The 27,956-nt window shown below is 36.6% G+C and overlaps 1 protein-coding gene across 2 annotated transcripts; it reads left to right on the top strand.

The window, feature by feature from the left end:
* The first annotated feature begins 47 nt into the window (after positions 1-47).
* Positions 48-27,956, top strand: LOC125235974. Of its 2 annotated transcripts, XM_048142646.1 has the most exons (8): positions 48-198; positions 383-556; positions 15,387-15,589; positions 16,207-16,357; positions 16,944-17,212; positions 18,311-18,522; positions 19,714-19,821; positions 24,357-27,956. In XM_048142646.1, the coding sequence occupies exons 1-8, from the start codon at positions 147-149 to the stop codon at positions 24,361-24,363; spliced, it is 1,176 nt and encodes a 391-aa protein (XP_047998603.1). In that variant the 5' UTR covers positions 48-146; the 3' UTR covers positions 24,364-27,956. The 2 variants fall into 2 exon arrangements, with proteins under 2 accessions (XP_047998603.1, XP_047998609.1); XM_048142652.1 differs by lacking the exon at positions 19,714-19,821.

The raw sequence follows: 27,956 nt of genomic DNA, 5'->3' as shown, positions 1-27,956 counted from the left end.
CCATCCAAAAGTTTTGAAAGTCCTGTAACCTGAAACAGACCTTTCACTCTTCTTATATTCCCTGATTAACGGCAAAAACTTTATAACCTTGCAACACTACCGTTTAGTTGTCAAACTGTCATTCACTTCGTGCAACCGCTAGCGAAATGTCTGAAATCGCCGGTGATAATTCAAAACCACGAGTTGTTGTATTAGGAGGTAAATAAACCCCTTTAAACTAATCCAATAGCTTGAGAAAATATTCACGTATCCAACCATCCCGTAATGTAACCAACCAGTTGTATAGTTTTGTTCTTTTTTTCAATTTCCGTAACGGTCTTGCAGTGTATTAGTCATCAATGACCTAAGAGTTTTTTCGTTTAATCGTGCTGGAATTCGGCAGGCTGCGGCTTCATCGGTCGGAATCTGGTGGACTATTTGATATCGAATGATTTGGTGAGCGGCCTGCGCGTTGTGGACAAGACTCCGCCGCAGCTGGCGTTTTTAAATCCGTCTCATACGAAGATATTTGAAGACCCCCGCGTTGAATACAAAAGTGCCAACTTAATTAACCCATGTAAGTAATCATAGTTGTGATCTGTAATTTTAGCCTGTTAATTAAATTACGTACTGTCTAATCTAATTGCCTTGGAAAGTGAAGTGGTTTGAGAATAACTTAATAATGAATAATTATCTGGAAGAGTGAGCAAGGAAGTTGTTTTACTTGTTCTGGATTCGGTTTACGATTATTTCGCAAATTAATTAATGCTTGTTGGTCATAAATGTCATAATGCCTCAATGAACTGTTACGGGTGTTATTATTTTCTTTTATGAATTCTATCACATTCTCCTCCCTCATACATGAAAGTATAAATAAAATAAAATAAATAAATATTATAGAACATTCTTACACAGATTGACTGAGCCTCACGTAAGCTCAAGAAGGCCTGTATTGTTGGTACACAAACATAATATAGAAATACTTATACACATAGAAAACGTCCATGACTCAGGAACAAATATCGGTGCTCATCACACACATAAATGTCCTTACCAGGATTCAAACCCAGGACCGCAACTCAGCAGGCAGGGTCTCTACTGACTGAGCTAGACTGGTCATCAAAAAAAAAAATATGATTTTTTAAAGTCAGATATAAACTGAAATTGAAGTGAATCTGTAGGTCACAGTCTGGCCGTCAGACATTTCCTGTACTTAATGCCATTGACTCTCAGATAACTTATCACTGACTCACTATACAGTTATTATGTTTTATAAGTGTCATTGCAATGTATGCATGAATATATTATTTGCAGTAATATTGCATTTTTAAAGTTACATACAGGTCGAATGTGATTAATTAACATTATTTTTACCTTTTTTCCCAACGTTTCGGACAGGTTGCACTGGCCGTGGTCGCGGAAGACTGACGTCCCAGCAAAGTGTCACCGGAGATGTAAACAATAAACTACCCGATATTAATTTATATAAATGTTCAGGGTAGACAAATTGTTTACATCTCCGGTGACACTTTGCTGGGACGTCAGTCTTCCGCGACCACGGCCAGTGCAACCTGGCTGAAACGTTGGGAAAAAAGGTAAAAATAATAAGATAGTGACATGACTTTGCTAACTATAAATCATGATTCATGAGACACTGTGTGACATAGGCTCATCAGCTGAATAGCTGCTAGCCTATAATTGAATAATAATAATAAATAATGTTAATTAATCGCGTTCGACCTGTATGTAACTTTAAATATCGTCACTACTTTTAAAAAATCTCGTATTTCATGCTTCTCCTCAAAGTTAAAACGCAGTAAGTCTATATGCATTCCATACCCTACTTACTACAATTTTCTTTTCATTGACAGACGAAGATACAAGTTTTTTTAAAAGTAGTGACAATATGTATGAAAATAGTCTCCGCATTATGTTTCATAGCGGGATTGTGGTTGTTGCAGACAAGTCTTATTTTTTTCTTATGTTATTATTCTTTGGCCTGAAGAAATGTAATGAATAAAGTTCATTATTAACTAATGCCCATCCATATAAAATAAATAAATAAAAATAAATATTGGGGACACCTTACACAGATCAACTTAGCCCCAAACTAAGCAAAGCTTGTACTATTAATATTATAAATGTGAAAGTGTGTGTCTGTTTGTTTGTGCGTCTTTCACGGCAAAACGGAGCGACGAATTGACGTGAATTTTTAATTGGAGATATTTGAAGGGATGGAGAGTGACATAGGCTACTTTTTGTCTCTTTCTAACGCGAGCGAAGCCGCGGGCAAAAGCTAGTATTTATAAATATTTCCTGAAGTATTTCAACATACAATTATATTTTATTTATTATTGTCACTAGTGCCACTTTCCTTCCTTTATATGTATAAATTCCATACATTCCTGCATTACATTCAACACAAGAGATTACGTCATCATAATTAGAAGTGCGAAAATATATCTTATTCTAATGCACATAGGTGGATATTACCTTGTAGTTACTCATAACATACAACATTATTACAGGTTATCTTTGAAGCTGGTTAATTTATAAGCAATTTAATTGAGTTGTTTATGGCCCAGGCAGAGACAATTACGCAGTAAGGACTTGCTTGCAAAATACAAAATACAAAATCATTTATTCAGCAAATAGGCCACGGGGGCACTTTTACATGTCAACATTACAGAGTATTCATTAAAGTTAAACAAATGAAATTAATAGAAATATTAACTAAAAATATTAATCATAAGCAAAGTAGCTATACACTGATATAGAATTAGAGATGTATAAAGTCTCTAAATGTCATATTATTACTAACTATAATCAATACATAAAGAAAGTGCAAACAGATACAAAGATAAAAGAAATCTATAATACTTCAATAGTTGTAAAAGACTGAATATTACAAGTAAAAATATTATACTTAATCAAATAATCCATGGAGATGTATAGCGTCTCCAAGAGTCAAATTTTATAAAATTAAAATATTTAAAAGTAAAAACCTTTGTCAAATAATACAAAAAAAAATAAAAAATACAGAAAATGAACAGCTAAATTACACATTTCAAGAGATGTACAAGTCTCTAGTTGTCAATCATTAAAGAACAAATCAAGTTTACAAATAAGGGCCAATCAAGGTTACAAATTAAGTTTAAAAATATAATCAAAATCTCAGAGATGTATAAGGTCTCTAAGTGTCCAAAAAACTAACATTAACTTAATCAAACGACAACAAGGTCATTAAAGTAAGGAGTCTATTTTAAAATAAAATATAATCAAAATCTCAGAGATGTATAAAGTCTCTAAGTGTCCAAAAGCTAAAATTAACTAAATTAAACGACAACGTGATGGTCTCTAGTGTCATCCTTAAGACATTACTTACTTAAGTTTAATTCTTACAAGAACCGAATGTAGTGTCTCGCAATCCGCTCAAAAGTAAAGTTAAATAATCTAACAAAACATGTGGCCCAGGTAAGCTTGAACAGACCAGTCTCCACAAACAGCACCCGTTCACGAGTATGACGCGTATCTCAGCCATCGCCTCCCTCAACCTCCATTCGGGAAGGTGGCGACCCGATCAACACGCCACCGTAAGCAAAGACTTTTAAGCGAGCATGACATGTTCAAGCTAACAGCAAATTGACAAAAGAAAAATCGACACAGTGAAACACGACATTAAGCTTGTAGGTGACATTAAAGAGGGCAACAATGCCTAGTATAGCTATACATAACTAATTACATGCTCAACGTGACTTAGAGATGTAAAGGTCTCTAAGGGTCAGTGTACTATCATACTTTAAATAAATTTTATATAACTACGCTATATAATGAAAACAAAAATCTTAGAGGTGTATAAGGTCTCTAAGCGTCCTACTAACATAACTAATGATACAATACAATCACATGAGAAAAATTACGCTGTGTCATTTTTACTGGATACTAGTACGGTTGTATTACAAACTTCTGCTACCATAATCAAGCTACTGGCTTAAGACTCCTTATTCCTTAGAGCGCTCATCAATTTCACGAAACGGCCATCGATAGATGGCGTTGGCGCTCGGTACGCGAGCACCTGCAACTCAACGCGCGTTTCAACGCCGACACAAATAATCTTGATAGTTTTGAATTAAATTGGTAATAACATAATTTTCAATTTTATACGGGGAATTTCCTGTTCATGGTATGGTAGTAGTAAATAAGGTGTATGAATGTAGTAAAAGTATAGTAGTCTACATATACATATATAAATACAGGTTTCCTAATTGATTGATTCAACAACCAACACCGCTGAGCCGAAACTACGTAAGCTAGAAAGTCGAAATTTGTATAGATTGCATTAACAAAATTTCGAAGAGATAAGAATCGATTATGAAAATTTACACCCCTAGTAGAGGGAAAAAGGGGGTGAAAGTTTGTATCGGGATCAATTTGTTTTTTTTTTATTAGGAAAATTTTAGTTAGGAACTTGAAATTAGAGAATAGTTTAATAGTGATTTCTGTTTTTTTATTGAATGTATATGCATACTGATTGGTCCCATTTTTATCAGAACCCAGTTCTGATGATGGGATCCTGGAGAAATCCAGGGAACTCCTCAAGTCTGAAAGGCATACATATAGCGATTTTTGTGTTTTTATATGAATAGCATGCATTTACGTACGGAACAATGACATTTGGTGCAGTGGAACTGTTGATGATGGTCAGACCGGAACTCCCTAAATCTAAACGGCACAGTTATAGTGACTTTCATATTTTTATAAGAACAGCATGCACTTACGTCCAGAATAGTGACATTTGGTGCAGTGGAACTGCTCATGATGTTGTGTCACTTTTTAACCATCGCGTCAAATCTCTCAAGGAAGGACGGTTCTCAATTCGTCTGTTTTTTTTTGTTTGTTCCTCGATATCTCCGTCGTTACTGGACCGATTTAAAAAATTTAATAATAAAAGCATTAAAAGCAGTTTTAAAAAATACCTACACATTTCTACATGTGCTCTGCCTACCCCTTTATGGGATACAGGCGTGATTGTATGTATGTATTTGTACATAATCCAACATTCGCAAGTAGCTTTCATCAGAACCCAAAAGGCGGCGGTTTTTTTTTTTTTTTAATTATTAAACGTTTTTTTTATGGGATAGGAGGCAAACGAGCAGACAAGTTGCCTGATGGTAAGCGATCACTGCCGGCTATGGACACCCGAAGCACCAGAAGTGTTGGTACGTTGCCGGCCTTTAAGATGGATGTACGTTCTTCTCTTGAAGGTTTGAAGGTCGCATCGGTCCGGAAATACCGCTGGCAACAATTCATTCCACAGTTTAACTGTGCATGACGTGACCTGTCCAAAACATTGCGTCTTAGAAACATTTGAAAGGGTGAAAATCAAATTATGTACATGTTCGTTCTAAAAGTAGCTGATCAAACATCGTCGGTTTGGAAAGCCTGCGGTTAAATTTTTGCTCCTTCCTTACTATACATATTTTATTTAGAGGGTTTTGAGATTTAGGTAATAAAACAACGCTTCATTAGGTTTAATAGCATTATGTAAAGTATAATGTCAATGTAAGTGCAAGCAGTCTTATGAATAGCAGTTCTGTTGACCACCTCCTGACTCCATCATGAGACCTTGGACCTCATCTAGTTCGATGGTGCTCGTCGGCCCAAATCTAATGAGCCCAAACATGATGGGGTTATAATGAGGAGAATAGCAGTTCTGTTGACCACCTCCTGACTCCATCATGAGACCTTGGACTTCGTCTAGATCGATGGTGCTCGTCAGCCCAAATCTAATGAGCCCAAACATGATGGGGTTATGATGAGGAGAATAGCAGTTCTGTTGACCACCTCCTGACTCCATCATGAGACCTTGGACCTCATCTAGTTCGATGGTGCTCGTCGGCCCAAATCTAATGAGCCCAAACATGATGGGGTTATGATGAGGAGAATAGCAGTTCTGTTGACCACCTCCTGTCTCCATCATGAGACCTTGGACTTCGTCTAGATCGATGGTGCTCGTCGGTCCAAATCTAATGAGCCCAAACATGATGTGGTTATGATGAGGAGAATAGCAGTTCTGTTGACCACCTCCTGACTCCATCATGAGACCTTGGACCTCATCTAGTTCGATGGTGCTCGTCGGCCCAAATCTAATGAGCCCAAACATGATGGGGTTATGATGAGGAGAATAGCAGTTCTGTTGACCACCTCCTGACTCCATCATGAGACCTTGGACCTCATCTAGTTCGATGGTGCTCGTCGGCCCAAATCTAATGAGCCCAAACATGATGGGGTTATGATGAGGAGTCAAAATCATATGAAAAGCATGTCGAATGCTAAAATTGCATAAGGTGTAAAAAGGATCAAGATTTGTTTAGTCGCAGTTTACGGCACTTCTCGGAACTATCGCGCTGCTTACGAAAGCTAGGTGCGCCGGACGATCAAACGCAAGTCCGTTGTCTTCGAGCGCTCGGCGCAGACTGAGCGGGCTCGCGTTAGCACAGTGTCTTTTATTCGAATTTTAGGTGTTTTAAAAACATATCTATCGACAGAAAGGTATGTCTTATATGTATGATTTTTTTTTTATAGGTCAATAAGAAGTTCTAGTTTAGGATAATATTATTTAAGAGTTACAAAAAATGCAGGAATCGCAGGAAAAATACATAATGTAAACCTCTTTTTATCGAAAAAATGGGGAGGATACGGAAGGTTATTTATCCACCATTTCAAGTAAATCTTAAAATGTCAAAGTATTAGCTAACTCGTACAGGATATAACAAATAGGATTGTGATCATTTATTACCCCAAATAACATTTTTAACAGCACAATCACGATTCTAAACGAGCTATTCCACTACGAAATTTGAAAACGTCTTCCGAAAAAACTGATTTTTCGGAAGTATAAAAAGACATATTTTAAAGTAGTACCAATTGACTTTCTAGCTTAAGATATGTACTTTTAGGAACATTATCATTTTTTTAATAATCATTTATAGTTTCTTTATAATTTTGAATGAAAAAGGTTCTATTTTGCAAAAAACGCTCGTCTTTAGGAATAAGGCCTCTTAAAGGCATTTTTATGCCCAGAGCCAGAAAAATCTTATCGTCTTGGTAGATACACTCAAAACAAAGTTCGGCCAGTCAAAGCCTGTTTCAAGTCTCATGAAATAGCTGAATCAATACTACGCAACAAAGAGAAAATCGGAAGCGATACAATAAAGGTATTTTCGGACAAGACTCCGTATCAGCAAACGTATTTCAAAAATGTGAAGGAGGAACTAAATAGTCGAATTGCTAATGGTGAGTCTGATATTAAAATAAAATACGTAAAAGGAATACCTACTATTGTAACAGAACAACCAAAAAACTTCAATCTAAAACAGCCAGCACCAAAGGACTCACAATCGGCAGGACTACGCACCGAGTCACCAACACCTATGATGACATAACAATCAATACAGGATCCCTAAAATGCCTCTATGCTAATATGCGAAGTTTAGTAAAACCTGGGAAACTTGATGAGCTCTGTTGTATTGTTCAATCTGTTCAAAATGTAATACATGTAATTATAATCACCGAGACATGGATTAAGTCCGATGAAGAAGCTGCAAGACATCAACTGCCAGGATATACCCATTACTATAATTATAGACCTAACGCTAGGGGAGGCGGAGTTTCAATATTTGCACACAATAGTCTTAAACATCATCAAATTGAAGAGCTTTGTAGCAATGATAATCACTACCTATGGGTTCACTTGAGTAAATTCTCTATGGATGTGGGTGCAATATATAGAACAAACCGAGAAAATATCGACACTTTCTTAGACATCTATTCAACACAGCTTCAGCGACGTAAAAGAGCACTAATATTCGGTGACTTCAACCTTAACCTGTTGAATAATGAAAAACATATCAAAAGTTACAGAAAAATTATGGCAGAAAATAACTATACTATACACAATTACATAGATGATAACTATTGCACCCGCGAAACTTCCACAACTAAAACAATTTTGGATCATGTATGTAGTAATTTAAGAGATAATGATTTTCACCTTACCATTATAGAATCTACCATCTCAGATCACAAACAAATATATTTTGAAATAGAAAAATACAAAGCAGACGTAAAAGAAACAGTAACCTATAAAGCAAAAAACTACAATCAATTACTTGAAACTTTAGAACAATCTGATCGAAAGAATGACGATAATAGTTACGAAATACTAGAAGAAAAGCTTATGTCTGCTATTCGCAAAAACTGGATACAAAAAACCAAAATATGTAACCCTCCAAAGCAAAATTGGATCCATAAAGGAATTTTAGATGAAATCAACAAAAGGAACCTATTATGGAAGCAACTGAAGCGAAATCCTAACGACGAGATAGTCAAGCAAAACTTTATATCTAGCAGAAATTCAGTAACGAAACTTATACAAGACACAAAACATAGTTATTACTACAAAGAGTTTTCGGCATGCAAGAACAAACCAACAAAAATGTGGAAGCTAATAAACAATTTATCAGCGAATAAAGTAAATGAAAATCCAGCTCCAGCAAAATTAGAAGATTCAACAGGAAGTACAACGGATGTTAAAAAAATGTGTGAGATATTTAATAACTTTTTCTCGACCATTGGCTCAACCTTAGCAAATGCAATACCTAAATCACTTCATGATATTACATCGTACACTAGTAGTAAAGTCAAAGTAGATACAAATCTCTCAATTTTAAAACCAGCTACTAAAGAGGAAGTCAGTCAAATCATTAATAACTTAAAACTGAACACTAGCGCGGGTATAGATGAAATGACAACAAAATCCTTAAAGGTTGTAAAGAACGTAATACTCGAAGAATTAACTGAATGTATAAATAAATGTCTCGAAACAGGTTATTTTCCGAATAGCCTTAAAATAGCAAAAGTGAGTCCTATTCATAAAGCTGGCAAAAAATGTGACCCCAACAACTATCGCCCAATATCGGTTCTCCCTATAATGTCAAAGGTTTTTGAGAGAGTGCTATATAATCGTCTTGTAGAACACCTTACAGCAACACAATATTTATACGACAAACAGTACGGTTTTAGACCTAAATCTAATACTCTCTCGGCTACTATTGATCTTGTAACAGAAATCAAAATTAATCTAGATAAGAAACAAATTGCACTCGGTATTTTCATTGATCTACAAAAAGCATTCGATACGGTTAGTCATATGCTACTTATCCAAAAACTCGCTGATGCTGGAATTGCAGGGACAGCTTTAGATATCTTCAAATCGTATATCTCAAACCGTTCTCAAGTTGTCAAATTAGCTAATCACCAAAGTGATCCCAAATCCATTACATGCGGCGTTCCACAGGGCTCCATTTTAGGGCCCTTATTGTTTCTTATCTATATTAATAATATAAATGAACTGGACCTTAAAGGGCATATAACTCTGTATGCGGATGACACTTGCCTTTTCTATTTCGGAAACTCAATTCACGGTGTAATTTCCCAAGCACAAAATGATTTGAACTTACTCAATGTGTGGTTCCAGTCCAACCTTCTTACTATTAATGTCAAAAAAACGAATTACATTGTATTTGCGCCAAAAAATAAAATAATTCCTAAGTTTCAAGAATTACACATAAATCAAAATAAAATCCAACAGGTTGATAAGGAAAAATATCTCGGGCTTATCTTAGATTGCAGTCTAAATTGGAGATCACATATTGAGAGGATCAAATCAAAATTATCTTCACTGACTGGAGCACTTCGGAGTTTTGCTCGTAGTCTTCCAGTCAATGTACGTTATCTAATATACAATTCGCTCGTCAAACCGCATATAGACTACCTAATAGAAATATGGGGTACATCTGCCAAGACAATCTTAGAGATTTTGCAAATAGCTCAGAATAAACTTATAAAAGTACTCTTCAGTTACGATTACCTAACAGAAACCAAGATCATATATAAAGAGACAAAAATTATGTCTATTAAACAAACTTATTTTTATTACACGTGTATTCTCATCCGGAAAATACTGAAAAAGACTATCACTTCACAAATAAGTTTCAAAAAGAAACAAGAGGTGCAAAAAATCAAGCTACGTAATGCTAACGATTTGTTGCTACGGCCATCAAGAACAAATTATGGAAAAAAATCAATTTTGAACGAAGGTGCCCGAATCTATAATAATTTGCCAAAGACAATAAAAGACACGAAGTCTTTCATTAGTTTTAAGCTTAAATTAAGACAGCATGTTTTGAATAATATAGAAATAAAATAGCTCGAAATCAGTCTAATACATTAATATCAAGTATAATATATGCATACATTTATAAATTAAATTATTTAATAAATAAACAGCTTATTTTATACAAATGTAAAATAATGTTTGTGCTTTTAATGTTGTAATAAAATTGAACTCTTTATATAATTATTAACAGTAAGTTGATTAAAACGAATGCTATTATTATTATTAATGAGTTGCCTGCATAGTTACGAAAATAATACTGAAAAGTAATAAAATAAGGCATGACAAAATATAAAAAAGACATAGGTTTAATAATATATATATATGTTCAAAAAAAAAATATAATAAATCTTAATATCATATAAACTATGTTTCTCAATGGATCCTTGTCATAACATAATAAAAATGATATTCGAATAATATATTCAATACAATAAAATATATATATACATATATATATATAATAAATTAAAATATTTAAATAAGAAATACTAAAATAAAAAATAATAAAAAAAAATAATTATAAATCATATAGGTAATAATGATGTAACAAAAAACATTAAAAAAAAAAAAAGAAGATTAGGTATGCATTTGTATATTGTGTACTGACCGTGAGCGTACTTGACCTTAAACACATCACGGTTTGCTTTATATCCGTGTATAGTTGTTATCTCCAGGTGCGCTCGCGCAACGAGCGTAGTCCAAGTGGTAATGTTTGATTCTACCTGCGTTGTTGTGTATAAATGTACAAAATATAAATGTTTTTGTTTACGCGCTCACTTAGTTAATAAGCATTTTGTTTTAAATGATATGTTTCTCACACAAGTGAATTGTAATTCTTCTGAGAAATAAAGATCTTTAAACCCATTTACCGTATAGTAAGCTTTACCTAGCAAACAGCGCTTAACATGTGACTTAAATTTGCCGAGTGGCAAGTTCACTACATCAATGGGGATTTTGTTATAAAAACGTGTACAGTTCCCAACGAAAGACGTACTAACCTTACGGAGACGGTGGAAGGGCACGGCAAGTTTATGTTTGTTTCTAGTGTTATAGTTATGGATATCACTGTTAAGCTTGTATTCATGGATGTTTTTCCTAGCATACATAATATTCTCAAGTATGTACTGAGAGGCAACGGTAAGAATGTTCACCTCTTTGAATTTCTCTCTTAGGGAAGCTCGAGCGCCCAGTCCATATATGGAACGTACAGCTCGCTTTTGCAGCACAAATATCGTCTGAATATCTGCGGCTTTACCCCATAACAGAATTCCATACGACATAACACTATGGAAGTAACCAAAGTATACCAGCCTGGCCGTCTCTACGTTTGTTAGCTGTCTGATTCTCCTTACTGCGTAGGCAGCTGAACTAAGTTTGTTAGCTAAAGTAGCAATATGTGCGTGCAATTGCAGTTTTGAGTCTAAAGTGACTCCCAGGAAAACAGTTTGGTCTTCAAACTCCAGCGTATCACCTTTTATTTGGATTTTGCTGTTATTTATCTGCTTGACGTTAGGTAACGCAAACTTGATGCATTTGGTTTTCTTGGCGTTCAAAAGTAGATTGTTTGCCGTAAACCAGTTAACTATAGTTGATAGGGCATCATTAATACTGTCGAAGCTATTTTCCTTCCTGTCCACTTTGAATATAAGAGAAGTGTCATCCGCAAATAACACTATATCATGTCTGCCTTTAACAAGAGTGGGTAGGTCATTAATATATACTAAAAAGAGGAAGGGACCAAGAATTGAACCTTGAGGCACTCCGAGGGCTACCGGGGACCCCGCCGAATGAGTTCCATTAATAACTACTCTCTGAGTCCTATCCGACAGATATGATGAGACTAAGTCGAGGGCACCGGCTTTTATCCCGTAGTGGCTTAATTTTCGTTTTAAATTTTCGTGATCTACGCAATCAAATGCCTTGGACAGATCACAGAAAATTCCAACAGCATCTTGAGCTTTTTCCCAAGCGTCAAAGATGTGCTTTAGGAGTACCGCACCAGCGTCAGTGGTTGATCGACCTTTGGTAAAACCAAATTGATTGCTATCAAGCAGTTTATTTCTGTTGAAATGCGACAGCAGTTGATTTAAAATAAGTTTCTCAAACACTTTGCTTAATGCAGGTAGTATTGAAATCGGCCTAAAGTTCGTAGGATCTGTCTAAACCCTGCCTATTTTTTTTTACCCCGCCTGGTGTGTTCGCGGTAAACTCGAAAATGAACGAATTATTATTATTTTAGGGGTTATTTTTTTCATACATTTGCTAATCACTTTTTATTATTATTATAATTTAAGCCACTTCCTCCCAGCATTTCTTTTGATATCGTCAGCCCAACGCATCTGCGATCTTTTTGAAGACGTTCATGTCCATAGTCTTTTATTTCAAGAGTCGTTCTTACGTGCTATATGGAAACAAACAAACAGCTCCATAAAACATGCCTTATGTATGTTGCGGAAAGACATTCTTTAAATTTGCGTGTCTCTAACCCAGATAAGACTTCGGACAGGGTGACTAAGAGTGTCACACAGAAGTCACAGAATAGCTAGTTTTAAATTGTGTATGTAATATATTACATGTATAGCTACTTATGCCGTCATGCATTATCGGAAGTGAAAGATAACGTTGAGATAATATTTATTTGTAAATGAGTGTACAATGTAAATTTAGAAGTTACTACTTATTACTTATTAGAAACGTTAAAATGAAACGTCCTCAAGGGGCCTAACCAAGTTGACAATCGAACATCGAGTATCGCCAAACGTAATGAAATGTTGCTAGTTATTTCCAATGGTCGAAGATTATAAAAATAATAGTGATGGCGAAATATAAGGCCTAAAAGTCGGGAACATAGGCGCCCTGTGAAGTCAAAATACCTCAAAATATGCCAAAGACGCAGCACTGCAGGAGATCAAAGCTTCAAAGTTCGAAGATTCCCCGCTAGCGCAGTTCGCAGATTCCTCTTAATAAATTGCGTCAATAGAAAAAAAGGAAAAAAATCGCGCTCGCTTCGCTTGCGCTTACTAAGTATTTATATCTATGTTGTCTTTTAGTTACTTAAGAAAAATTTTCGCTCGCGTTTTCATTTCAAGTCTGCTTTCCTGACCTGGCCACTTTAGTACTGCATTTTGTTTGTTATTTTATGTAGGTACATGATATCCACGTTCAGCCCCACGTAACTATACTAGGGTGCGACTGAGAAAGTTCAACCCTTTGTCCCTTTCATAAACTCTTTTTTTTTTTTTTTTTATTATAAATGGGCTTACTCTTGACCACAGACTAGCCAAAGGCAAAGACGTGGCCTACGATGGAGTGAGCTCGCCCAGAAGATGCCTGTTCACTCTTGATTGATATCTATGTTCACTCTGTATGATATCCATAAATTCTGTATTATATATTACGGCATTTCTGTGAAAAAAAAATATTTCGCGCTCGCTACGCTTGCGCCTTTTTTCCTGCGAAGTGAGACTTCTTGTCAAGGGCGCCGAAACTCAAACTCGCTCTACCCTGATCGAGTGCACGGGCCGGCTCTGCAAACATGGTACGCGTTCACCTACACGAGCTCAAACTGTGTGCTAGGAACGCGCCTCTCATATATTTGATCGCCAGTGTCCGAGGTGTGCCGACACACTCCAAACATGATGTATTAGCACACAATGACTGCATATAATAACATCTATTGTTTAACCCTGCACGCCAAAACTATACGCTTCTCACGTGACCGCCGACATATACACAAGAGCAAAGAAAATGGGTCATCGTTTAAAGGAATCTCTGTACACAGTGACTCCATTTCATTATTCTCCAGTAGAGGTGTAGTCATGCAGTTAACGTCTAGAAACTTGTCATAGTCCCCTAGTGTGAAATAGGCTACTTGACCCTTTTTTAAAGTCTGTCTTAAATGATTAAGCACTGTCCAATTAACCGGAATAAAATATTACCTTATTTAATTATGACTTAAAATCAGCAAAAAATATTTTTAAAATATACTTTTACGTAATCAGGTGAAAACAACACAGTCGTGTTAATCTATAGAATATCTGTGCATCAAGTCATTCTATTCGAAAACAACCTTTTTAAGTATGAAGCCATAAAGTTCAATATGTCAGTGATTATTTGACATGCAGTAAGGTTCGAATTCGATGACGTCACTTCATCGCTGACAGCGTTTTCGGTGGCCATAATAATTATAATAAATAAAAAATTACACACATTTTAAATCGAAAATACGTAGTCAAAAATGTCACACTTTTTATAGCCAAAATCTAAAAATATTGTTTTTTTTTTATGTCAAATACTACAAAATACAATCCTTTACTGTGCCAAATTCGATATGAGTCTAGTATTGCAGTTAATGCATTTCTCAGTTTTGCGAGTGTAAAACACTGAAGAACAGTACTCCTCGATAATGAATGCACATCGGTTTTTCGTCATCGTAGAGCGTTGTCTCTTTCTTGCTCAAGTATGTGACGTTAATTGTCTTTTTCCAAAGGCCGATGTGCGTTCTTTATCGCCGTTTATTGTACCTAATGAATAAATACTAAAAGCTCTATTTGTTGTCGATTTTCCTCATATTTAATACCTTTGCATGTGACAACTCTTTTATTGAGGATGCTATGCCATTATCAACAGAAACTCTTTTTGAATAAAGTATGACATTGGAGTCATGTCCAAACTATTAATTACTAGCCTTTGCCAGCGGCTTCGCTCGCGTTGGCAAGAGACAAAACGTAGCCTATGTCACTTTCCATCCCTTCAAGTATGTCCATTAAAAAAAACACAACATTGCGTCGCTCCGTTTTGCCGTGAAAGACGGAAAAACTAACAGACACACACATTAGTATGGATGCTGATGCAATGACATCATTATCAAAAGAATCACTTTTTGACAAAAGTATGACAGGAGTCATGTCAAAATTACTAATTTCTTTAGAAATCGCACGGTGTGGCATCGATAATTGCCTATTTATGTTTGTATTTCATATCTGTTAGTGACCCTGTCTGTGATGTCCATGGTCCTGGGGTTCGAATGAGCTAGCTTAACCCATTCATTGTCGAAGACTCGAATTCGCGTCACGATACATGTTAATTGTAATTTGTAATATTACGGATGCGGACCTTAGCAATGAATGGGTTAATACTATTTTATTAATTATTTTCTTTCTTTCAGCATCATGCGCCGCAGCGTTAGATCCTGGCGACGCTCCGTGGGCAATAGTCTTCAACTGCGCCGGCGAAACCCGCATGGGTCAAACGGAAGCGGTTTACGCTGAGGGTATATGCACGCTTAGCAGCAATGTGGCCAAACAATGCGACCAGCAAGGCGTCAGGCTGGTGGAAATCTCTAGTGGCACCATGTATAGCACTGAAAAGGTTTGTATAAAGAATATTAAGGGCCTTAATATAGTTACTGTAGGATCCCATAATTGTATAGGAGGAATAATAATAATACCGGTCCCAGTATGCTGCCTTGCGGAACGCCATCAAAGTGCTCTAGGCCAGTCTTCAGTTACGCAAGTGAATCTCGCATGGGTCAAATGGAAGCGGTCTACGCTGAGGGCATAATATAATATATACACAGCAGCAATGTCGCCAAACAATGCGACCAGCAAGGCGTCAGGTTGGTGGAAATCTCTAGTGGCACCATGTATAGTACTGAAAAGGTTTGTTATTTATGATTTGTAGAAGGAAAAATATGGGTTCTATTACCTAATGTACCTACCTTATGATATCCCATAATTGTGTACGAGGAATTGTACCGGTCCAAGAATACTGCCTTGTGGTACCCTATGAGTAACGAGCTCTGGAGACTTCACAAATTAACTACGCTGGGTAACAAACCAAACCATTAACAAGGAACTATCGAGCGAACATATTACTTTTCTCTATCGAAAAATATTAATATTGCCCAAAAATGCGTCTTAAATTTAATTTTTACAGACTTAGTAGTTGCAAGTTTAGTTTTATCAAAGGCGTTTAACTCGTTACAGCCGCACAAAGAAGACGGCCCAGTGGACCCGTGGACAACGGAAGGCCGTATGAAGAATAGGGTGGAACAAGAGCTGAAGAGCATGGACACACTCAACTATACCATCATAAGGCCTGCTATAGTTTATGGAATTGGAGACAGGAGGAGTTTGAGTAAGTGCACGCAGATAATAAACAATTTTACACTAACATAAAATAGTAATAAAGTGCCACAAAATGGCCTCACCTCAGCATATTGCTGGCGACTTCCAGCGCTGGTCTTCCGATGAGACCATTGAGAAAATTTTAAAGTCATACTGTAAGTAAATTCGCGATTTTCTATAACTCAGTCGATCTCTGTAAAAATGTCCTATAGTAATATTCTGTATTCGTTCAGGTTACTTCCTGAGTTTAGCACTTTTTTCATCCTAAAAGACCACACGTTCTTCGCTGTATTTTATACGGGGGGTCACTAAAATGACATTGATTTTATTCCCTGAATAAGTTATATCAACTCAAGAATTTACGCAGGCACAGGAATGAACTCTAGAAGACCAGAGACTCGGAGAAACTAAATAATATTTTTTAATTAGGAGCAGTAAGGTTGCTTTACGTTGTTTTCTTCCACTTAACGTAATAAACAACTATGAATATCTCACTGACCGAGAGAGCGGGTAGCCGCTCTTGCAGCTCGTATTGCCCAATCGATTTTCGTGATATTTTGTCAGCTACTACAGCTAATATTACTCACCATTTTCAGCTCCCCGCCTCCTCCTAGGCGCCATTTACAAGCACCTAAACGAAACCATGAAGCTCCTCTGGACAGCTGATCTCAAAATGAACACCGTCCACGTTTCCGACGTCTGCCGAGCCATGTGGGCGCTCGGCAACAAGCCAGACGCGAATAAGCAAGTGTATAATATCGTCGATGAGGCTAACAGCACGCAGGGAAGCTTGGCTGAACTAGTTTCTGACATATTCAAGATTAACCATGATTATTATGGGACTGCTATCTCAACGTTGGCTAAGGTGAGTCAAATTTTGTTAGTCAACCTTTCCTCACTTGGTCAGGCTATGTGGACACTCGGCAACAAGCCAGACGCGAATAAGCAAGTCTATAATATCGTCGATGAGGCGAACAGCACGCAGGGAAGCTTGGCTGAACTAGTTTCTGACATATTCAAAATCAACCATGATTATTATGGGACTGCGATTTCTACTCTTGCTAAGGTAAGAAACAACTTATTACTAATATTACACAGTCTTCATTTCTGACGTCGGTAGAGGTATGTAGGCGCTAAAAAACAAGCCGAACGCGAATAAGCAAGTATATAATATCGTGGATGAGGCGAATAGCACGCAGGGAAGCTTGGCGGAGCTCGTGTCGGTTATATTAAAGGGGTGAATCAACTTTTTCTTGCTTTTTGCAAGAATTGCCCATACTTATTATTAGCTCTACTTTTGTGAGTTTTAACCTGGCCATCGTGAATAAAGATCCTTATTTTTATTTTACATTAAGGGAATAATTAAAAAAAGAAACATTTACAATTAAATCTATACGTGACCCAGTGGAAGAGACACTTTTTTCATACAAAAGTGAGGGACAGCTATGTCCACTGGGTCACTACTCGAAATAAAGTAATAAAATAGCAAATCCTGTAAAAACATGATGTAATGCATAGTTTTTAATATAATAAGTATAAACTAATTACACTAAATACAAATTAAATTTTCTGACCACATGTAGTCGAAGTATGCGTAATTTTGCTGGCAAAGAAAAGTTGATTCACCCAAAGATTAACTATGATTATTATGGGACTGCTGTCTCAACTTTGGCTAAGGTGAGTAAAATTTTTCCTTTCATAACTTGGATATGCTATGTGGGCTTTAGGTTATAAGCCAAACGCGAAGAAGCAGGTATGTAATATTGTGGATAAGAGCGGTTTCGCACTAAATACGAATCCGTCCGTCGTAGCCGTATAACTAAAGTGCGTAAACTACCATACAGACACTTCTAATAAAAACCGCCTTATTTTGCTCTGGTTTCCAGGAAAGCATCTCGTCTCATTTAGACTTGTGAAAAATTTCATTTAACTTGATTTCTCACTCCAATTCTCCTAATTTCAGAGCGACATAGCCTCAGTAGCGGAACAAGCGAACGACAAGCACCTCAGCGCTTGGGCCGACATCTGTCGCCAGCACTCTCTCGCTCACACACCTCTGGAACCCGGTGCCGGCGCTGAGCTACTGTTGAACAAGCATCTGTGCCTCGATGGAAGCAAATACAGGGCCATAAATGCTCCAGAGTGCCGAAACCTACTGCTGAGAAGTTATCTCAGGTAACACGTGCATAATTAACAAAATAGGTTATCGATACGTCTTTCGCCAGCAGCCTCTTGCTCACACGCCGCTATAACCTGGCGCTGCTGCTGAACTGCTGTTGAACAAGCATCTGTGTTTGGGTGGAAGCAAATACAGAGCCATACATGCTCCGGACGTCCCTAAGCCTACTGCTGAGAAGTTATCTCAAGTAACACAAAATTTTCTGGTATAAGCAACTTCATAATTTGTTTAGTATAAGTAACATCACATGTCTAGAGCCCAGTGCTGGCGTTGGACTACAAGCACTTGTATCTCGATGGGAGCAAATACAGGGCCATACACGCTCCGGAGGTGCCGAAACCTACTGCTGAGAAGTTATCTCAGGTAATACAACATTTCCTACTATAAGCAACTTCATAGTTTCCTTAGTATACAACATTTTCTGAAACATCATAATTTGTTTAGAATAAGTAACATCACATGTCTAGAGCCCAGTGCTGGCACTGGACTACAAGCACTGTGTCTCTATGGGAGCAAATACAGGACTATACATGCTCCAGATGTCCCTAAGCGTGCTGTTGAGAAGTTATCTCAGGTAACACAAAATTTCTGGTATAAGCAACTTCATAATTTGTTTAGTATAAGTAACATCACAGCTAGAGACCGATGCTGGCCCGAACTGCTACAAAACATGCATTTGAGTCTCGATGGAAGCAAATATAGGGCTATTCATGCTCCAGATGTCTATAAGCCTACTGCTGAGAATATCTTAGGTAATACAACATTTTCTGGTATAAGCAACATCATAATTTGTAAAAACTTACTTAGTACAAGTAACATCTGCTGCTGATGGTTTGCTATTGAACAAGGATCCAAACACAGAACTAACAGGCTCTGGAGGTCTCAAAGCCTTTGCTAAAAAGTTATCTTAATACTAACTTTATTACAAAGCCTAGTCAGCAAAAACTACACTCAAACAAACAATGGTAAGAATATTTTTATTGTTTATTTTTTGGTTTATTAGAATTATTAGTCTAGATCTCCGAATCTGAAAATATGCACTGTCCATTCGTGTGGTCCCATCCATTTAATCACTGATTGAACACTGTTCAGTGCTTTGGTTTGTTTTTTTTTTGTCAAATAAATAGTCCAAAACACCAAAAAATGTAGTAAGTGTTCTGATTATTCCAAATTTAAACGCGCGTTAGGATTGCGACGAGCTATGTTCTGGGCTGCGACACCTGTGCCTGTCGCGCTGCGTTCACGCGACGGACACGCTGCGTGTGCCGCGACCGACGCCAAAGCGGCTGTTACAGGTTAGCGGGCACGGGGCTTGCAGGGACAAATGTTCATTTATTGTAGAATATAAAGTTTAAGAAAAGTCGGGGACTGTGTTTGACAGACAAAGATGATAAACACCTTTTTTGATAATAGATAAATAGAATACCTACTCTATTGGCACACCTCAGCAAAAGATACAGTGGAGACAAAACAAATGATTATAAATAGAGGCAGACAGAGACATCAAGTGAAATTATAGTGAATCCGTCATCCATTGTCAATATTATCATCTAGTGATGGTAGTCTAGTATTTCACTTTTATTCTTTAGGAATGATCTACTTTTTACAAAATACCTTTCAGATCAATTTTCTATTAGGTAATGAGTGTCAAATGTGTCAATTTTTCTGTTTTCTATAAAATATAATTTCTATACGGTTGAAATGTCATACGAAATTGTCAAACGATTAAATAGTCACCGGCAAGTTATGTATGAAAATCTTGGCATAATTAATGGAAGATTTTTTTGATTTCTGTACCTTGTCACCCCTTAACTTCTTGTTTGAAATGTCAGAAAAAGCGTAGGAACAAAGAAAATAGTCAAACGATTAAAAGCGACAATATTCCAATTTAAAAAAATCCTCCATTAATTTTGCCGTAATTTTAGCTAATTTCCCCGTATTAAAAAGCGACATGGAACAGAAATCATTACTTTTATGACGGTGACTGTATATAATCCATCAACGAAGCTGTATGGCGCCTTATGTCTACTTCTTAGTCTGTTAGCTGTCAAATACAAAATACGACTTCAAACACATATTTAATACATTCAATGAACATTTGCTTGGGAGTACAGTCGGTGTCTGACGTAACGCTGCTTTCAAATATGTTACAATTTAACTAGCACATTCCGAAAATAGCACAAGAATTAATATAAATTCTTACCCCTTGTTGATAAACATTCACTAAAGTTATTAGGCCGATAAAGTTCGTTTGTCCCTTTCCGACGTATTGGTGTGATAGAAAGGGACAAACGAATTTTATTGGCTTGATAACTTTAGTGAACGTTTATGAATAAGGGGGTTAGTATATAACATCAGATATTTCATACTTAATCGTCAATAATTTGGCTAAACTTGCTGCCTAATTTTGATATTTAAACTCGGTGTTGGATAAAGCTTAATCTACACGCTACAAAATTATAAACCACCTACTGACTTTATACTCGATCCCTGTTTCTACTTTTGTACGAGGCACTGCTGTATTTAATAAATACTATGTTTTGCTCGCGGATTCGCTCGCGTTAAATTCGGTAATTGCGGAATGCTTTCATACAAACGCACACTCAAGGGCCTGAGACATATTTAAAATCACAGGCGTGTAACAACTTCAGTACAAAATCTGACACGCTCAGTCCCTAAACAAATAGATGAACTTGTTTCTTAAACTGTAAATCTACTTCTGTCATTATTCCTAAAATTAGTCAAGATAGTTTTTTTAATCTATATTAACAACATTGATGGACAAAACATACTTAAAATTATACTTTCTTCACACCACACGTATGTAGCAGCGTTATGTAAGCCCTAAAGACTCCTTGGACATCTCCTCTCACTGCTGGATGCCTCTCCCGCGCCCGCTTGGCTCCGTTCTCTTCAGAGTTCTGATTTATAATCAAAGTTATTGACATCAGTTTTTATTGTTCGAGAAAAACACATATCTTCGCATTCGTCAGTTAAGGTACAGTCAATCCAATGATAAGTTGCCGACGAACTTGACAGCCTCGCTCGTGCCAATCTGATATATTTAAACGAAAATTTCTTGTATCTTGCTTTTAACCCCGACGACGGGGTGTTATAAGTACGTAATTTTTGGCTCAACGGATTAACCGATATTATTAAGTTTTTAGACATAGAAAATCAATGGTCCGTTTTTTCAAAATTTAAATATTGTGGGTACCAGAATGGGTGGAACCAGAATTTAGCTGTCGAATAACGAAGAATATTTTTTCTCAACCAATATTCTAGAATCAATGTCTTTGATTATAGCAACCAATACTACAATCTTTCCAAAATGAAACTACTCGCCACTAGATGGCGCTACTGGTCTTTACGTTGTTATGAAAAATGTTGATCATTAATTTTTGTCCTATTGCGAATTTATAATAATTGTGAATATTTCATGGTCAATTTATAACGCGAATTTTCTCACGTAAAAGATAAAAATATATAACATAGTAATCAACAATTTTCTTAACTTTGTAGCTCAGCCAGTGGATCACAGATAGCACTAGTAGTACTAATTTTCTTGGCAGGTTCTTCGGCTGGCATGCTTCGTTAACAAGCGAGGAAACTTTGTATTGATTTAGTCCTCTACCGTCCTTACCGTACATGTGTGTAATTTTTATGCAAAGAATTTTAGCCACAGTATGTACAAACAAAAACATACAAACATCAGTATAAACAAAAACTTTTATTTTAGAAAAAATGACATGTGATTGACGAACTTCTGTGGTTGGTTCCTAAAAAATTAGTACCTACAGTTTGTAAAGTCTCATTAACTGTTAATAAATAAAATTAACTTTTGTTACGTTGGTGTAACTATCCTCGTAGCGCCTACCATACAAAATTCTTGCTAGGGAAATTTGATTCTTATTTTTTCTAATTTCATTTGTTAGAAAAATTTTAGAAACTTTTCTTCTTCCTCCTACCCTTATCCCACGTTATGTGGGGTCGGTACAACATGTCTTCCTCTTCCATTCTCCCCTATCTTTCGTCATCTCAACACTCACATCTTTCTTTCTCATGTCCTCTTTCACACAATCCATCCATCGTTGTTTGGGTTTACCCCTCCCTCTCCGTCCATCAACATTCATCTCCAACATTCTTTTGCCTATATGACACTCATCCCTCCTCATTACGTGACCGTACCACGCCAACCTGCCACTCCTCATCTTTTCCGTTATAGGCGCAACTTTCAAACTTTCCCTAATATACTCATTCCTGATCCGATCCATTCTGGTCACTCCACACATCCATCTCAACATTCTCATTTCCGCTACGTGCACTCTCCTTTCATCCTCCACCTTTGTCGCCCAGCATTCAGATCCATACAATACAACAGGGGCCTATTGCATAACAATTTACAACTTGTATTACAAGTGGAACTCTCTTTCTTATAAAATGAATTGGAGGGGGACTACCACTTGTAATATGAGTTGTAAATTGTTATGCAATAGGCCCCAGGCCTCACAATTGATTTGATTCTTATTTTTTCTAATTTCATTTGTTAGAAAAATTTTAGAAACAAAAGAAATTATATTTTATTAATTTACATGAAAGTTTAAATTCCATTGAAACCAAATGTACTTTAGAAAGTACATTGGGCGCCACGAGGCTATAGTAGAAACTGAAAAGTACTTTCTGTTGAGCAAACATTTAAGACGATCCATTTTTATGTTTCTATGGTTTATCTATAAATACAAAGTATCTCGCCTCACACATGCTAGTAAGATTCACAGCTAACTCTTCGCCTGCCGACTGTGTATGAAAAATGCATATTGTACTACAATAATGTTGGATACTTAGCACAAATAGTTTACGGGTTACTTGTCACGTCAATTATTTTAAGTAAAGATTGGTAAACACAAATTATTTAATATTCACTTCCAGACAAAAAATGGCGTACTACGTCACAAACTTTTTTATACTACGTTGGTAGCAAACAAGCATACGGTCCGCCTGATGGAAAGCGGCCACCCTAACCCATGGACGCCTGGAACACAAGGAGTTCTCATGAGAAACTTGTACACTCCTTTTTGCTGTGTTTAACACAGCAAAAAAGAGTGTACGAGTTCTAAGGAGGCTTTGGGTTGCCGACGACTCAAAGAACAATAGACGGAACAAATTAGTTCCGTAGGTCCTTCCGTCACCAGCAAACCGCACCCTCGTTGAACTCTGGCAGCCTTACTCACCGGCAGGAACACAACACTATAAGTAGGGTCTAGTACTATTTGGCAGCGGTCTTCTGTAAGGCGGAGGTACTTCTCCAGTTAGGCTCTGCTCTAGATTCGAGCGAGACGATATCCGCTGTGCTGTGCCCTACCACACAAAGCGGAATATCATTCGCGATACCCTACCTCCTACTAAACTGGTCGTAATTTATAACCGCCCCCTTGTATGACTTAGGGCCAGTTGCATCAACCACATTTGACAGACACATCATCGTCACGCAGCAGACGTCTATGGAACTTCCCAAACAATAAAATTTAACGAACGCTTTAACGGAGACAGACGGTTGGTGCAACCGGCCCTAAGACCCGCCAAGTGGTTACTTCGGCATGTTAGCGAAGATCACGAGTGGTTCTGGGTTGCGAAAGTGTCAAAACATTAATAAAGCACACATTGTTGCTGAGATTAACTTCTACAGTTTTTTTTTTCTAATGCATAATCATTAAATTTTGTGTATTATTTTTTTAATCTCACATAGGCTTACGTGACAAGTAATACCTGCTATTTCTGCTAAGCCATGCCTTTATTTATAATGACTAAAACGCCATTTTATCCATTCCAGGTGCTAGAAGACTACGCTTCCATGAATCTCTTCCCCAAGGAACTCCTGCTATGATCGCACCAACTTTAAACTCGAAACTCGAACTAAACCGATTCAACAGAAAACCGTCTTAGAAATCTTTTATAATATTGCTTGTAGATTTTGAATCGTAGCCGTTTTTATATCATATAATAGCAAGCCTTCCGGTGCATAAAAGTGAGTTACTAGCGCCACCTGGTGGTGAGTAGGAGAACTTACATCTAAGGTGAACATTTCAGGTTTATATTCTTACGCATTTAATGGGTGATAAAGATTATGAAGCATTCCAGTCTGTCTAACACCCCTAAGTTGAATAAGTTATATGATTATCTCGCGCTTAAACGACCAATAGGCATTCAAATTTATGGTCTGCCACCTGTATATTAGCGACATCTAGTAGTGAATAGGAGAAAACAACTAGCGCTCATTGCGATCATGTTTATGGCTCATGGGAAAACATTGTAAGAAACGTTTAGGTGTACCTTTTACAGTCAAGGATTTTAATTTCCTACCTTACATTCATAATTATATGAGATTACTTTTATATTCAGTAGGGGTGACCAAAATAAGAGTCAAACTCCTACTTTGTGTTGTGAAAATTCAATTGTGCCTTGACATATTTTATAAGATTCCGCAATGTCTTGAAACTTCAACAGGTGCGTTTTGGCAAAATTATTAAAATGATTCAAAAATTTATACAGAACATAACGAACAAAGTCAGGGCTCATATGCTGAATAACTAGATCTCTGACATCAGTCGTGTCCTTTTACTTTATTTATAATGTAAAGTAATTTCGATCAAATATATGAACGATTACGAAGAGTATAATTGAACTTTCGAATGTATTTTAGACTACAAATAGTCAACGAGAAGATAGTCCTTAGTATTATGAAGCTCACCCTAATATAAGAGTTGAATTGACGAAGGAATTTGTAGATTTAGTCGTGTGTAGGTGCTGTGATAGAGTGAACTGATCCTAACCCTTTCATGGTATAGTAAATTCGTATATTTCACTTATAAGCGGTTGGAAATGTAGTAACGTAAAGTGAACTGTAAGGAGTACCTATTTTCAATAGGGTCTGCTTAATTCAGTGGTGGACAAAGTACGGCCCGCGGGCTGTATCCGGCTCGCGAAATATTTTATCTGGCCTGCCACCGGTCCTTCAAAACAGGGATCGGAACCCGTTCCCAATTACCATTTGATATTGTTCGTAAACCGTTATAAATTTCATTCAGTGTGAACGAAACAATTTCGATTACGGTTCTTATTTCATTCCCTAAAGTAACGGTTCGTTACAGTAACGTTCAAGTGAACGAACAGAATTATTTCGGTTACCAGTATTCGAAAAGAACAACATTATAACGTTCTTAAAACCGATATTTTCTGTTCTGAGCCACCCATCTTTGTAGGTAGCGAGCGTTTCTTTTTGTAAATGCCGACGCACCGGGCTCGTTCAAATTCTTGTAATTGAAAAACCGTTTCAATTTCGTTCCCACGAACCGTTCTTTAAAGAACGGATCATTTAATTCAGTTCTTCGGAACGGTTCTCACTCATAAACGTTTGTTCACTGAACGAAAAAGAATACCGGTTAGTGGAACTAGTAACGCTAAAATAATGGTTTAGGGTCAACGATAGATAGATAGATAGATAGCGTTTATTGGTAAAAAATAGTATTTTACACGTTAACGTAAGGAACCGTGCCGAAAAAAATACCGGTATCCGATCTCTGTTTCATGTAATTCTGGACTGCCTCTAAAATTTCTCCAAATTTTGGCCCCCAGTGGCTAAAGTTTGCCCACCTTTCATGGTAAAGTAGTTTCATAATTATATGATACTTATAAGCAGTTGAAGCTATAGTAAGCTAAAGTGAACTGTAAAGACTATTTAACATTTCCAATAGAGATGAGTCTGATGAATGAAAACTTCTGAGCAGTAAAAAAATGATGTTTTTCGTGGTGCTTTATTTTTTGGTGCTCTATTTTTGTTTTCCGTTGCTAAACTTATTTATTTTGCCAAATATGCCGAACATTTGACCATCATTTTACAACTTTAAATCTTATTTGGTTCTTTTCCTTTTTTCCTCAATGTTCACTCATATTTAGACGTTATTTTTATCATCATTCTTTTTTTCAAATTTCAACTTTGCACCTACTTGCGAAAACTTGTATCTATAATTAAACACAAAATGTAGATACCGAAGAGAATTGACACTTTATGGAATTTCCAAGACAATAAATACTAACTAATAAGAGAAAGACTGCGACGTCCAGAAAGCGATTTAAAATGCTTTTACTAAATTTGCTAAGATACAAGCGCGAATCCAGCTTTCAGCAGGGTCACGTGGTAAAGGCCCAGGCCCCAGAGGGGGGTCACGTAGTCTATTTGTATGGCCAACCTAGCTTCCAGGGAGGGGGGGCATGCTAAGATATCGAAATTACGTCTTCAGTCCATCCAAGTGTACGAATGTAAGACAAATTCTTTGTATGAGATTAAATCGACTTTAGAAACTTAAGCTTTTTGGCGAAATTATATATTTAGGGTAGTCATATGCATTAGAAATTGTAATCTTAATACGTAATTATTGAATAGTACTTAACCTTTTTGAAATTGTAGTTTACCTTTTGATCGTCAAGAATCATAGTCATCAGTAATGCCTAGAAATGTCAATAGTAAACTCAGTTTTCTGGTAAAGTATGATTTAAGATTTTCGCTAGATTTTACACGACTCAAGGTGGAAAATTGTTCTTATGAGATAAAATTAGTTGTGTACTTTTTGTATTTTACATCACAATTGCATGTTACCTAGATTGTATAATTATGTGCTATACTGCTGTGACAAGTATTAAGAATACTGTTATTAAATATAAAATGTCGTCTAAAGGGCCCTTGAGGTATATGTGTAATGTAGTTTCAATTTATTTGTTTTCACAGTAGCCTCGTCTTACCTTTAACTGTACGGACTGGCAAAAAAGAGTAGAAATGCAAAAGTGACTCAATAACGACCACATGCAAACCGATTTACAAAGATGGTGGCGCCCCTACTATTTTGTACTCGTTTTTGCCAGGCTTGAAGTATATCAAAATAAAAATTCTATTCCCTTTTCTCTTCTAGACATTTTATATTTTAAAAATTAATGTTAACCCTTAATTGGGCTTAAGGAGTATATTTCTCAACCTACTTTGAACTTTATCTATCGTTGACAGGTTTCAAAATTGACAAAATTTTGATATTCTCGTGCCCATTGGTTAAGGGTTAACTAGGATCGTCGCTATATTTAGCGAATAGTTTACCATTTTTCGGTGCAGTGGTATTATAGCCATTTTAGATTTAGCGCTTCCATTTTATGTTATACCGGGCTAAGCCCGAAACAGGATTATTTTTTATTTTTGAAAATTACTTATTCGTGGTTACTTATTTATGTTATATCATGTTGAAGGACCCACCCTGTACACTTTTGTATTTGTGAGACCATATGTATTATATATTGTATTATGAAAATTACGTATAATGTTAATCGCTAGTAAAACTTTTGTTGCTGTTAGCGATAATATTGCGAAATAAATATTTTTATTTGCAAA

Source organism: Leguminivora glycinivorella, chromosome 2 (genome assembly GCF_023078275.1).
Source record: "Leguminivora glycinivorella isolate SPB_JAAS2020 chromosome 2, LegGlyc_1.1, whole genome shotgun sequence".
NCBI lineage: Eukaryota > Metazoa > Arthropoda > Insecta > Lepidoptera > Tortricidae > Leguminivora > Leguminivora glycinivorella.
This window is presented reverse-complemented; position numbering and strand designations above follow the sequence as displayed.